The following is a 13,099-nucleotide window of genomic DNA, read 5'->3' as shown; positions in this document are numbered from 1 at the left end:
AAACAAATATAAATTCTGTATTAATTGTAAACATTTGGAAGACAAAATGTAAGTATTCTTAGAGTATCTATTTGGCTATATTCGAAAACATGTTAGCATAGCCAGTCCTTAATTAATTTCAAAGTAATTAACAGTTGTGTGAAAGGTATTGTCTACATAACTATATTTGTTAATTTCTTGATCCAAACAAATTATTTGGCTTAACCCTTGTAGTAGAAGAAACTGTTAAAAAGAACCAATTTTTTGATGTAGTCAGTTAATTTAATGAGTTAAGTTTTAATTGTTATTTCTGTAAATTAAACTTTGAACAATGTGTAGTTTCAATATCTATTATTGTGAGGATATATAAGGGCCCAATTTTTGGTCATGAAACAGTCAGTCCACGGCCGAGTTTCAGACGAGGAACCTGTGTTGGTTAGAATGACAACAATGCATCAACTTAACAGTGCAATAAGTGTTACACAATTAGGTCATGTGTTAAAACAGTGACAGTGTCTGCTCTATACGTACCTTTCTATTCTTCAAGAACTGTGAACTTTGTGGTTAAGGTTTTACTGCTCATAGATGCTCAACAGTGAACTATTGTAGCAGTATATGGATGGTTCACCTGCTAACTATTAATGAGGCTTATGGGAAGTTAGAGCAATAGTGCACTGGCCATATATAACTGTGGATTATTGGAAGGTTGTGAAAAGTGAAAGTAAAAGACTGTGAAATGCAACTGTGCATCTGTCGGTTAGGTCATTTACAGAAGACAGTACTGCATGTCTTCCCCCTATTTTTTCAGCTAGTACATTGACACCGAGGACAACAAATGAAGAAATAAAGAAAGTAGGCGAACCACTACAGGTGTGACAGCCCTGTATTGAAATACCATGTTAAGAAGCAGTGGTGTTCCAACAACGTCCACTGCATATGAATCTGTTGCTTTAATTCTGTTACTTATTTCTTTAACTGAGTTTCAAAAAGTACTGATTTAATTCCTTGGGTTCAAGCAGAGCTGTTTCTGTGCATTTTGGTGTATTCTCTTGTATTATTATTTGCCACTGCCTTGCATGTATTGGGAGCCCTTTCTATTAGTTTTCCACTGCTTGCTTTTTTGCCAGAAGAAGTTTAAATTTGTAGAATTTTTTGCATTTCAGATATGACCTATGAATGTTCACACTCTGTTCTGGCCCTTGGTTAGTGGCTTGCTTATGCATCTGGTACAACATATGCATGTTTCCTCTAATTTCTGCTAGCTCTTCTGTAAGCCAGTTCAGACTTTTATTTTTCATTTCCCTTGGATATCTAATTTTTTTTTTACTGGTGAGCAAGAACACCATACATCTGTGTACTTTTTAAAGAAGTTATCAAAGGTAATTTCAGCTTCCCTTTTCCCAGATTGACAATTATATATAAAGTTCCAATCTGCACTTCCTAATCTATCAACAAACATACTTACGTACTCATCCTTCTGACCTCGTACTATTACTACTTTAGGTTCTTCAGTTTAAACTAGCTGCCTCTTACAGAGTCTAAGGAGTAGTGGCTCATGATTTGCAAGTCCACTTCCTGCAAATCTGACTGTAAAATCTTACCTATGGTAATTCACAACAATACTGTCTATGAAGGCATTCTTACGTGTGGCATGGTTGTTTGTACAATACAGAGTTTGATATTTCTATGTGGAAATCATCACATATAGCAATTCTTGTCTTAGTCTTTAATATCTTCTCAACTATTAATTCACATTTTTCAATAAACAAATTTACATCACCTGCTGGTGACCTATTTAGAATAACTACCACTATATTTTCATTCATTAGTTCCACACAACCAAACTACCCACCTAGTTCTGAGGAGTAAGTAGATACATCAATTCTGGAAAACTTTATTCCATCTTTGACAAAAATTCCAGTCCCACCATTCTTTCTCTGTTTTCTACATATCATTTCTCCCACAACAAACTCTAGTGGAACAAATAGATTTATTTGTCCTTGGGTTAACCAGTGCCCAGATACACATATAACATCTACATGCTCTGTGTTACATAAATGTTCTAGTTCTAAAATCTTATTTCTAATACAACATATGTTAACTTGTAGAAAAGTAAGTAGTTTTTCTCTGTCTGTATTCCTTTGAGAGCAATTTGACTCTGTATTTGAAGTTGTAAGTTCAGCTAATGTGTTTAATCTTGGTGCACTGTGATCATCTGTGTTATGATAGTCACACACTTGTTGACTCACTTTGTTAACAGCTTCCTTCTGGGAAATCACCACTGGTCCCACCAAAAATCCTGGTCCCTTGGTTGTGGTTTCTTTCTTCAGGTTGACTGCCATATTACACCTGTTGGTATTCTCACTCCTTGAGCTTGAGTTGCTATTCTTCTTTCTGCAAGTAGGGCACTCTTCTTATATGGTGTTTTCTTTCCTGCAACGTCATTTGCTACTTCTTCTAACTTTTGCACTGATCTCTTGGGTATGTTTATTTCTTGAGTAATTGTGCTCTTCACACATACAGAATTCACTTTTAAGGATTCTGTTGTTATTTGTGCTGGAATTGTGTCAGTAACAATTCTCACTGATTCCGTATTTGAAACTGCAGTTTCCTTCCATTTAAGTACTACTTCTGTTTTGTACACTTCCCTGTTTGTTTCCACTGATTCATGAATCCTTGTGGCAATTAGTTCTTTACCAGTTGCATTTAGGTGCTGTCCATGTGCTGTATATAGCTCCTTGTTACTAGGAGCATTAATAAAACAAGAGTTATGGGAGCCTTTCACTATTTTTTTTTTTTTAGTTTTCTGTTTGTGGATTGAATTTCTTGGTTTCCGCAAGACCATTCAGGCAGCTCATGCTTGCAAAATGTTTCTTGCACAGACTCTGCCATGGCTATCAGAGGCAATGAATATTTTGGGTCTTCTACTCACTAAATGTACAACATTCAAACATTATTAAAAGGAATGGCCTACAGGAATTGTCATAACATGTAGTACTGCAAGACACATTTCATTTCAACATAATACAAGTCCTCATTGTTGGAAGTCATCTGTGACATTGAACACTGCTGTGATTTTATTTTCTCTGCTAGCCACTTTTATCAGAATTACATGTGAAAGAACTGAATTGTTGATATGAAGTTATTCCAAAAACTGTTTGTGTAGTTTAAGCCAGATTTTCACCAGAGCAAACAAGCTAACAAGCATGAGCAAAAGAGGATTCAATTTGGTGTACCCAGTAGGCCTCTTGCAGGTCTTTCAACTGGGCACCACTGCAACTACTTACATGTCCTTAATCTTCCCTAGCTACCTAATCAGAACATGGAGACCTACAGTTTAACACGGAATCCGAACCACATGCCTTTTGTGGCCACTCCAGCAACTGTGAGAAGTAAATCCAAGGTTAAAATTCATAATGAAAAAATTGTGGTCTGAACAGGATTTTATTCCAGGCTCTCTGGTTCATGAATCATGCACTTTGCCATTATAACTTACCAGCATAGTGGAAGCACTAGCTGTGTCATCTCTTGAGATGATGCTTGACATCAGTAATTAGTGTTCTGTTTATAAACTTCCCCTCAATGGTAATGAGAAGCCAGGGGAAAATTGCAGCTGACATACAAGGAAAATTTTGGACCAGTGCTAAAGAGAGATAGGGATGCAGTCCTGTGTAAAGTACATGATCTCCGTGCATGTCACACTTCCATACAAATTGAGACACTTAAATTCTTCCTACCCTGCGCCACTTTGCATTCTCCATCAGAATAGTGTGATTGCAATGCAAAATAATCCTCACTGAATTGCAAAGCTTCACATTGTGGCTCTAACAAGAAAGAGTCGTATCCTGTATGCCAAATATTAGCTCCAAAAACTAATAACACGGTATTCATAGGTAATGTTCGCTACCTTGTGTTCATTTCCATCCTCTCTAGAATAAACAGTTCTACCCACATACAAGCAAATAGTAGTGAATTTTCTGCAAATGCACATTTGCATGTGTTTGCTTGCATTTGTTCACTTGTAAACCAGGCCTTAGTTGCTTAAAACTGGTGTCCTTGCACTCTGGATAATTCTGCTACATGGCACTGCATGAATGATTCACTAAGTCGTGCACTAGGCGGGAAGGGCTGTACAAACCACTATTGGGATTTCCTCTCAGAGAGGTCACAGTTTCTAGTGATAAATGGGAAATCATTGAGTAGAGCGAGAAGTGATATCTGGCATTCCGCAAGGTAGTGTCATGGGCCCTCTGCTGTTCCTGCTTTACATAAATGATCTAGGTGAAAATCTGAGCAGCCTCCTTAGATTGTTTTCAGATAACGGTGTAATTTACCATCTAGTAAAATCATCAGACGATCAATTCCAATTACAAAATGATCTAGAGAGAATTTCTGTATTGTGCGAAAAGTGGTAATTGGCACTAAACAAAGAAAAGTATGAGGTCATCCACATGGGTACTAAAGGAAATCTGATAAATTTTGGGTATACGATAAATCACACACATCCAAGGGCTGTCAATTAGACTAAATACCTAGGAATTACAATTATGGGCAACTTAAATTGGAAAGACCACATAGATAATATTGTGGGGAAGGTGAAACAATGACTGCGCATTGTTGGAAGAACACTTACAAGATGCGACAAACCCACTAAAGAGACAGCCCACATTACACTTGTCTGCTGGAATACTGCTGCACGATGTGGGATCCTTACAAGGTGGGATTGATGGAGGACACCGAAAAAGTGCAAAGAAGGGCAGCTTGTTTTGTGTTATCGCACAATAGGGGTGAGAGTGTCACTGATATGATATGTGAGTTGAGGTGGCAGTCACTGAAACAAAGGCAGTTTTCTTTGCGGTGAGATCTATTTATGAAATTTCAGTCACCAACTTTCTCATCTGAATGTGAAAATATTTTGTTGTACCCATCTACTTAGGGAGAAGTGATCATTTTAATGAAATAAGAGAAATCAGAGCTTGAACGGAAGGCTTTAGATGTTCCTTTTTCCCATGTGGCATTCAAGAGTGGAATGGTAGAGAAGTAGTATGAAAATGGTTCGATGGACCCTCTACCAGGCACTTAAGTGTGAATTGCGGAGTAACCATGTAGACGTAGTAGCTGTAGATGTTATATGATGTTCTTCATGTGGCAAAAATGTGTAAGTTCAACATTTTTTACAAAATACTTGCAGTGCCTCTTAGCACCTAAAATTTTGGCAATGCATTTCCTTGTTGTCTTCTTCCTGTGTAAAAAACTTCAGGGTAGGTTTTGACATGGCTTATTGGATCATTTCCTTGTTAGAAATGTTCATAACATTAACTCTATGTACAAATTAATTTGCAGTATAAATGTAAAATGACTCATTACACATCATTATGATCTGTCATGCAAAATGATCCATGGACCATGTAACTAACTAGCTAGAAACAGGAGAGTCAGATAGCATGCTGGAAGTCATGGGAACCTCTGTCATTTGTAGGACATGACCATCATGCCAGCAATACTGACTAAACATCCAGTAGGCAGTGCAAGTGTTTTACTCATATGGATTAAGGGCTGTACTAACTCATTTAAGGGTAGTTCTAAACTCCAGTGTACATGTATTACAACCAAATCGGCCAGTGTAGTGGGCCTCCAATTTTTGTTGCTATTTATGTACTTAATGTACTTTAATGGGTTCAGCTTCAGACTGTACTTACACTCCAGTACATTCAAAGCAAGTGTCTGCACACTAATATTTGTGCCTTCAGTGACATCAACTATGCAATCTGTCTTCAAGAGACACAAAAAAGAGATGGAATGAATGGAGTTTTACAAATACTGGATAGAGTGTCTGGGGACATTTGATCAAGGAGACTGTATGTTGAGGGGAGATAGAAGTTAACAACGAAATCTTGTGTAAAAGTTAGTAATAAGACATGCAAATGGAATGAGAATCTTACTGGTGCAGAAATGAGCTCTTGGGAAAGGCCTAAGGTTTTCAGAACTCTTACAGATGTTTAGAAGTCATGTGAATAGAGCCACAATAGTAGAGGAGGATCAGATCCTAATCTGTGATTGATTTATACTACCATTGCATAATGTGACATCCTTGGTCCCGGCTGTAATTTCAAACTGACCTACTGTCTTCTGCACAACTGTATTAATAAGTAACAGAAGAATGTAGATCAGTGCCAGAGACATGGTTGTGTCAGTACTTGTAGTGTAGTTTACTATGGGTACATGTTCTCAAGAAAAATGCTGCTGGTTTTCTAAACAAGAAACAAATTTTTGTGCAGGCAAATTTAACGTGCTGCAGCTGTTTGTTGAATATGGTTTGATCAAGCATTGTGAGGATCACAGCAAAGATAAGATAGTTTCCATGTAACTATCAAGGTATTTCATTGCATTATATCTCTGTATTACGTAATTAAAATTCTATCACAATTCTGTGGTTTTTCCCTTTTTTAAAGGGCTAATTACAACATATTTTAATTACAAGAAATTTAAAGTGTTATTAAATACACTTCAGCATCTCACAAACACCAGAATACTGAATGCTTTAGTAAAAGAAAATGACACTAAAATTTTTCTTATTAGTTTAAAAATTACCAAAAAAGCTATTATTATGGACAAAGCTATAAAAATATCACAAATAAGCATAATGGACAGAACTTTTCAGGTAAATCTAATCTTAGGAAAAAAGATCTATACTTAGTCAAACAGTGAATTCAGTCACTTATGGGTTTTAAAATTATTATATTTTTCTGCATTTCACACATTGTATTTAAAGTTTACTTCTTGTTCTTGCAGACCAAACAGTTTGATTTTTATTGATATACATACCTTAGTGACAGCCGGGTTGAACTCTGGAGCTTTCATAAATTCTAAAAAAAGCTTCTTTATTCGCTTACGTAGACCATCTAAGTCACTTTTCTTAAGACCCAAAGAAATTAAATCACACTCTTGATTAAGTAAATCTCGTATTTCTTTGGTAATTTTGCAATTGTAGCCCCTCAGCTGTAAGAAATGGAAAGATATGAAGCCAACACTAACTAAAAAGATTGTAGTATAATACCTAATCATCTACATTCAGAGAGGCATTTCTCTACTATTACTGAATATGTTGGAACATTAGCCAAGCAAGCAAATCCTCAGAGGAGATAGTTTGGCAGTCACTTTCCTTTGTATTTAGGAAGGAAGGAAGATTAGAGTGTAAGGTCCCATTGATTAGTGATGTCATTAGAGACAGAGCTTAGTACTAAATAGACATCAAACAATTTTAAATGTTGGGTGCAAAAAAACTCTAACAATTTACAGTTGGCTAGGAAAACTGGACTAAATATTTAAGTTAGTCTCTGTTCACCAAATAAGAAAAGTGCTGAGCTGTGAAAGACTCCTCTCCTGGCTGTACAAGAATATATTTCTGCCAGACACAAACAATAATGCTTGTATGTTTATCCATCCATTCAGATATTGTCCTCTTATGTGCAACCCTTAAAAACTGATGGCAAAGTAGTACCAGAGAAAAAGTTTTTGGGAGTATGGATGGACAGCATATTTCATTAGGAAAGAAGCTGCTAAAAAAGTTGTGCAGTCTCAGTTACATAACAGAATCCTCAGGAAAACTTGATGTAAACACACTGAAAATGGAGTATATTTGGATTTCACTATCAATTATAGCACATAGAATCCCTTTTTAGAGAATTTCTCACAGAAAAATTTTCCTTATGCAGGAGAGAATAATAAAAATAATGAAAAAAAGTCATTAAAATCAGCTACCAAAATATATAAAAATAATATATTGCCAGTCCCCTGTATTTATACTCTAAAACAGTCTACTTTGGGGAAAAAATCCTTGACCAGTTTGTAACAAATGAAGAAATGCACAACCATGACACATGGCCCAAGTGAAACATTCTTCTGATGAGTCTAAGATTGAGCACAAGGCATGATGGGCTAGGTAACATATGCAACATACTCTTTAACAAACAATGCCTTTCAGTTAGAAATAAAACCAACATTTTTAAGAGTAATGTAAAGAAAATATCAATGTAATTTATTATTCTGTTGATGAAAACCTAAACGCAAATTTGTGATAACTTCATGACATCATCCTTTACCCTCACATACCAGTAATTTAAATATTAAGAAAACTATGTTCTGAATATACTACATACACATTGGTCAACTGTGTATGTAATGCCAATTAGGCCTACAACAAGCAAAAAGTTCTATATTAGGAAAGAGTTTCACATTTCATTCATATGCTCCAGTTTCTCAAGCATGAGATCAAAAAGTAGTAGTACAAAATTTTTATGTAAATTTTGAATTGTCATAGTCTTCCAGATAACTTATGTGATGTCCCTGTTTCTTCTCCTTCCTTGTTGTAATTAACAATCTTCTCATCACTAATTCTGTATGTATCTGTACCATTGTCAAAATTTATTCTCCAGTTAACTTTATTAACCCTGCCAGACTCATCAGTTTAGTTATCTCATGTTTATTCTACAGTTAGGCATTATTAAATGTTTGTACAACACATTTTCCATGGTATTCCAAGAATAGAACTTAAGTGGCTGCTAACCGGGAATTGTACAGCTGGCCCTTGGTAGTGTAGTGATCCAGCAAAATTGTCTGTCAAAATTTAATTTTCTTGGATACACTGGGAAGATAATATGTAATCTTTCTGACATGTTAATCCTGATAGTCATTTATTTCCACTCTGGTAGTTTGAATCTATGGATTTTGCTAATAATTATTGCAATGCAGATCATTTGAACACCCAATCAACTACATAAACAAACAATGATTGGCATTCACCCATTTGGTCTTATTTGGCTCAGCTCGTATAATCCCAGCCCCTTTTGTCTGTGGGCAAGTTTTTTATTTCTAGATGCATCAGGGATTCCCCTGTCAGAGACGTCATATACACTATGCACGCATTCAAAAATCAACTTATGATTCATTCAGAAATCAACTTAGAATGTGTTCAAAAATGTTCAAAAACCAACAGGGATACATTTCAAAATCATATCAATAATTGATAGACCATGTGCTCTGGATGCTCGGTGCTTTGTGAAACAAGGTTTTTCTCCTTCAAGAATACGAGTCTGGTGCCTCCCTGAAATTGCTGCCCAGGCAGACACCATGGTTTGAAACCACCTGGATCCGGGCCTGTAGTCAGTGGAGATTCTGAATTTCTTGCTTTATGTTACATGGGAGTTTATGAAATATCTTCCTACCAGATACTCCATATGAACTCCAGACAAGAAGGCAAAGCCTACATGAAAATTATTTTTGTGTCTTATCCTGTAACTGTAAATCATCGTTTAGCTGGAACTGATTTTTGTTATCAACAACAAAGACTGATGAGGAGTAAATGTTTTTGGTTGTGAGTGTAAGAATTTCAATATCATTAAAAAAGATTTTTCAAGAAGTATGGTTATCTGTTTTATACAACATTCTTACTGCTCACTTTTGCTGAATAAGTACTTTTTTTTTACCTTAGGAGCTCTGCCTCAGAGGACAACAGGGAGTGAATATATGCACAAGAAGACAACACTCTTGTTCTTAGATCAACGCAATGACAGCTGCTTCTGTGGGTATAATACAATGAATCCAGTTCCTTGAATATCTATGTATGATTTTAACTTGTTATCCAGCTGGTGTTCCTCAAGGTTCCATCTTCGGTCTGTTGCTTTTTCTTGTGTACATTGATGACGTCTCGTCTGTTACATTGCCATAACACTTAAGTTTGCAAAAAGAATTTTGTGATCCACACAATCAAATGCTTTGGTGAACTTGCAGAATACACAAACAGGATAGTTTTTCTTGTTTAGCTCTGCTAGCATTTCATTAGTGAGGTCTTATATTGTTTTTTCTGTGCAGAATCATTTAAGAAAGACAAATTGTGAGGCAGTTAACAAGTTCTCATCAGTTAAATGAGTTAGTCTCCTATCATTGACTACTTTTTCAAATATTTTGAAAAGATCAGAGGGAGTAAAATAGGTCGGTAATTAAAGGTGGGTTCTTTCATTGCCAGTTTAGTAGATGGTTGTTACTGCACCTATCTAAGCCTGTCAGTAATCATGACCAAGTCATTGACTGATTACAAAGATCCCATAAAGTCAGCACAAGATTTTAACATTCTGCTAGAAATACAATCATAGCTATTCGAATTACTACTATTTAGTGACCTGATAAATTTGGTAATCTCTTTAGAGGTCATATTGTTGGTGGTGCCTGCAGTGTCTGCCCGAGTGAATCGAATGCACCTGTATTTGGTTGTTTTTTACTGGATGCTGTGTATTCTCCCAATGTGGGGCCAATGATTTAAAATTGTCACCATTCCTGTGGACTTCAGTTTCATTTGTGCCACCATTTTTGATTTTTTTCTGTTTAATAATATTCCAAATGGATTTTTCCTTATCCTTGAGTGTTAAGTTTTCAGGAATAGCACTGCAGTTTTGCTTTTTTAATGGCACTGGTGGCTATTACAATACTGATGGTAATGGAGTTTCAAAATCTGACTACTACTTGTTCTCTGAATCATGTAGAATTCTCTCTTCTTAGTACAGTGTACTTTAATCTCAGAAGTAATCCACTCCTTATTCTTGCTTTCATTCAGTTTTGGACTTATTTGTTTTATGGGAAAACAAGACTCAAAGTGCTCTAGAAATATGTTTAAGCAAGAGTTAAACTTTCTATAAACATTGTCTACATTATAAATTTCTCCCCAGTGTTCTTCCCAAAGTTCTCTGAACAATGCACTCAAATCATTGTTAATATTTCTGTGGTAAAATATTTTTCTGCTGGGTGTTGTTCCATATTTTTGACAACTGTACACAATAAAATATATGGATTATGTAAATAAACAAAATGTGTGTTTGCCTGTATCTTTTTATATTAACGTTACCACTAGACTTTTGTCATTCCTATATTCTATAGCCACTGTCAGTTTTGGCACAATGTGTGTGAAGAATGTTCATGCATTTATTAGATGATTAAAGTACAAGGTACTTTTACTGTTGCAAATACTAAACATTTTTGGCTGTTATAAATGCCCTTTTCCTACATAAAATCTTTTTCTGTATTTAGTATCTGCACAAGGGTGACTATGCTGCTAAACAACACTGTCAGCACAAGGTACTGTATGAGCCAATGGTGGCTCAATAGCAAGCTGGGCAAAAGAACCCTCCAGGAAGAAATAAAATCTCCCTGTGTGAGTCCATCCATGATTAAACAGGGAAGCAGAAAGTCTGAAACCATGTAGAGATATGCATGGGGATGAACTCAACACAACATTTTTAAGCACCTTGCAATACTGTTTGTAATGAGCTACTGTAGCTTGATTGTGATTATTCTAACATTTTTATATGACAAATTATATTTGTCACCTATATTATCTGCACCCTAAATATCCTGCCACTCTTGTTCCTTAAAGAGGTTTAAAAAACTCTTTATAGTTATTGGATTAGCTTTTCTGTGTAGTTTGTGATTATATATAACATTTGTTTGAGTACAAAAACCTTTTAGTGTTAAAATTTGTGCATCATGGTCTGAAAAGCCATTCACTCATTAATAGAATGCCCATCTAATAATGAAGAATGAATAAAAATATTGTCTACAGCTGTGCCACTGTTCCCCTGCACCCTGGTTTGGAAAAACAGTCAGCATCAGATCATATGAGTTTAGGAGATCTTCCAACATCCTTTTTAATGTACAACTTTATACAAAATTAATACTGAAGTCACCACTAATTTTTGGTATCTCCTATATAGTGAACCAAGAACCCTCTCTAACTTGAGCAGAAATGCTTTGAAGTCAGAGTTAGGGGACCTATAAACAACAACAATTAGAAGTTTAGTTGTACTAAATTCAACTGCCCCTGTACAGCATTCAAATACCCGTTCAGTACTTTGCTGTGATACGTCTACGGACTTCAATGGAATACTGTTTTTTAGATACATGGCCACTCGCCCACTCCACAAAGAACTCCTTGAAAAACAGGCATCTAATCTGTATCCTGCTCAAGAAAACCTCTGAAATTGTGAAATTATTTAAGTGGTGCTCCGATATAACAATAATGTCAGAGTCAACAATTATAAGCAGTTCACTAACTTTATCTCTAATACCTCTTATATTTTGATGAAAAATGATAATTTCTTCTCTACTTGGATACCTGACCTCCTCTGAAGGTGATTCCTTTTCAGAGGGACTTCCTTCAAGCAGGGGTACCTATCAGCTGACTTCAATCTAAAAAAGGTGCAGCTCTAACACCAACTACTACAGGAAGTTTTCCATGAGTGATCCCACCACCACCCACTACACTGTCACCTATAAACTATGTCAGCCTCCCCTTCCCATACCTACTGAGGTGCAGACCATGCCTAGCGAAACCTAGTCTATTGATAGACTCAACTGGCACCACTGCAGTGTACGTCATGCCCTCCGCCATCAGTGCCATCTGCAGCCCCATGTTAACACACCTAACATAAGCATTAAGATGAGGCTAATCATGATGCTGAAACAGTTGCACAAAGTGCACATTAGTGCCACCAGATTGAGTGGCTATCTTCACCAGGTCACCACCTACATCATATTCCCCATCACTATCAAGACTATTCCCTGCTCCATCCACAATTACTAATTGATCCTCTTTTGTAAAATTCCTACATGACTCCCCAATGTTAACAGCAACCTGACCCAACCCTGCACTAGGCTTCATAATGCTGGTGACCTGGCTCTCACTTCCCTACACTTCCTGCAACTGCTGACTCACACCTCTGCCACGCGAACTACCTAGTAGCAGAACCTTCTTCTTTGTGCTACAATTTGCAAATGACTTAGGCTCTCTAACTGCCGAGGAGTGCTGTATATTTCCTACACCTTCAGCTACACAAGGCTCCTCTCCACTCAACTCTGACAGTTGGTCAAATCTATGGGTTATGCCCAAAGTGCAACTGTCTGAATATCTCCTCCTACTAGCTGCCTATTTACCAACTGCCAGTTCCTATTCCCAAGTCTCAACTCTGACAGTTGGTCAAATAAACAACAACAATTAGAAGTTTAGTTTTACTAAATTCAACTGCCCCTGTACAGCATTCAAATACCCGTTCAGTACTTTGCTGTGATACGT

General features: G+C 36.5%; 1 protein-coding gene across 1 annotated transcript in view; it reads right to left on the bottom strand.

The window, feature by feature from the left end:
• The window catches only part of LOC124556220 (IQ and ubiquitin-like domain-containing protein), a 212,723-nt gene that overhangs the window by 108,921 nt on the left and 90,703 nt on the right, over positions 1-13,099 (bottom strand). The window contains exon 6 of the mRNA XM_047130211.1: positions 6,805-6,978. Coding sequence (XP_046986167.1) covers positions 6,805-6,978 — 174 coding nt within the window. The remainder of the gene's footprint in view (positions 1-6,804; positions 6,979-13,099) is intronic.

The sequence above is a fragment of the Schistocerca americana genome, chromosome X, assembly GCF_021461395.2.
Source record: "Schistocerca americana isolate TAMUIC-IGC-003095 chromosome X, iqSchAmer2.1, whole genome shotgun sequence".
Taxonomy (NCBI): domain Eukaryota; kingdom Metazoa; phylum Arthropoda; class Insecta; order Orthoptera; family Acrididae; genus Schistocerca; species Schistocerca americana.
The sequence above is the reverse complement of the archived record's forward strand: the minus strand, read 5'-3'. Positions and strand labels throughout refer to the sequence as shown.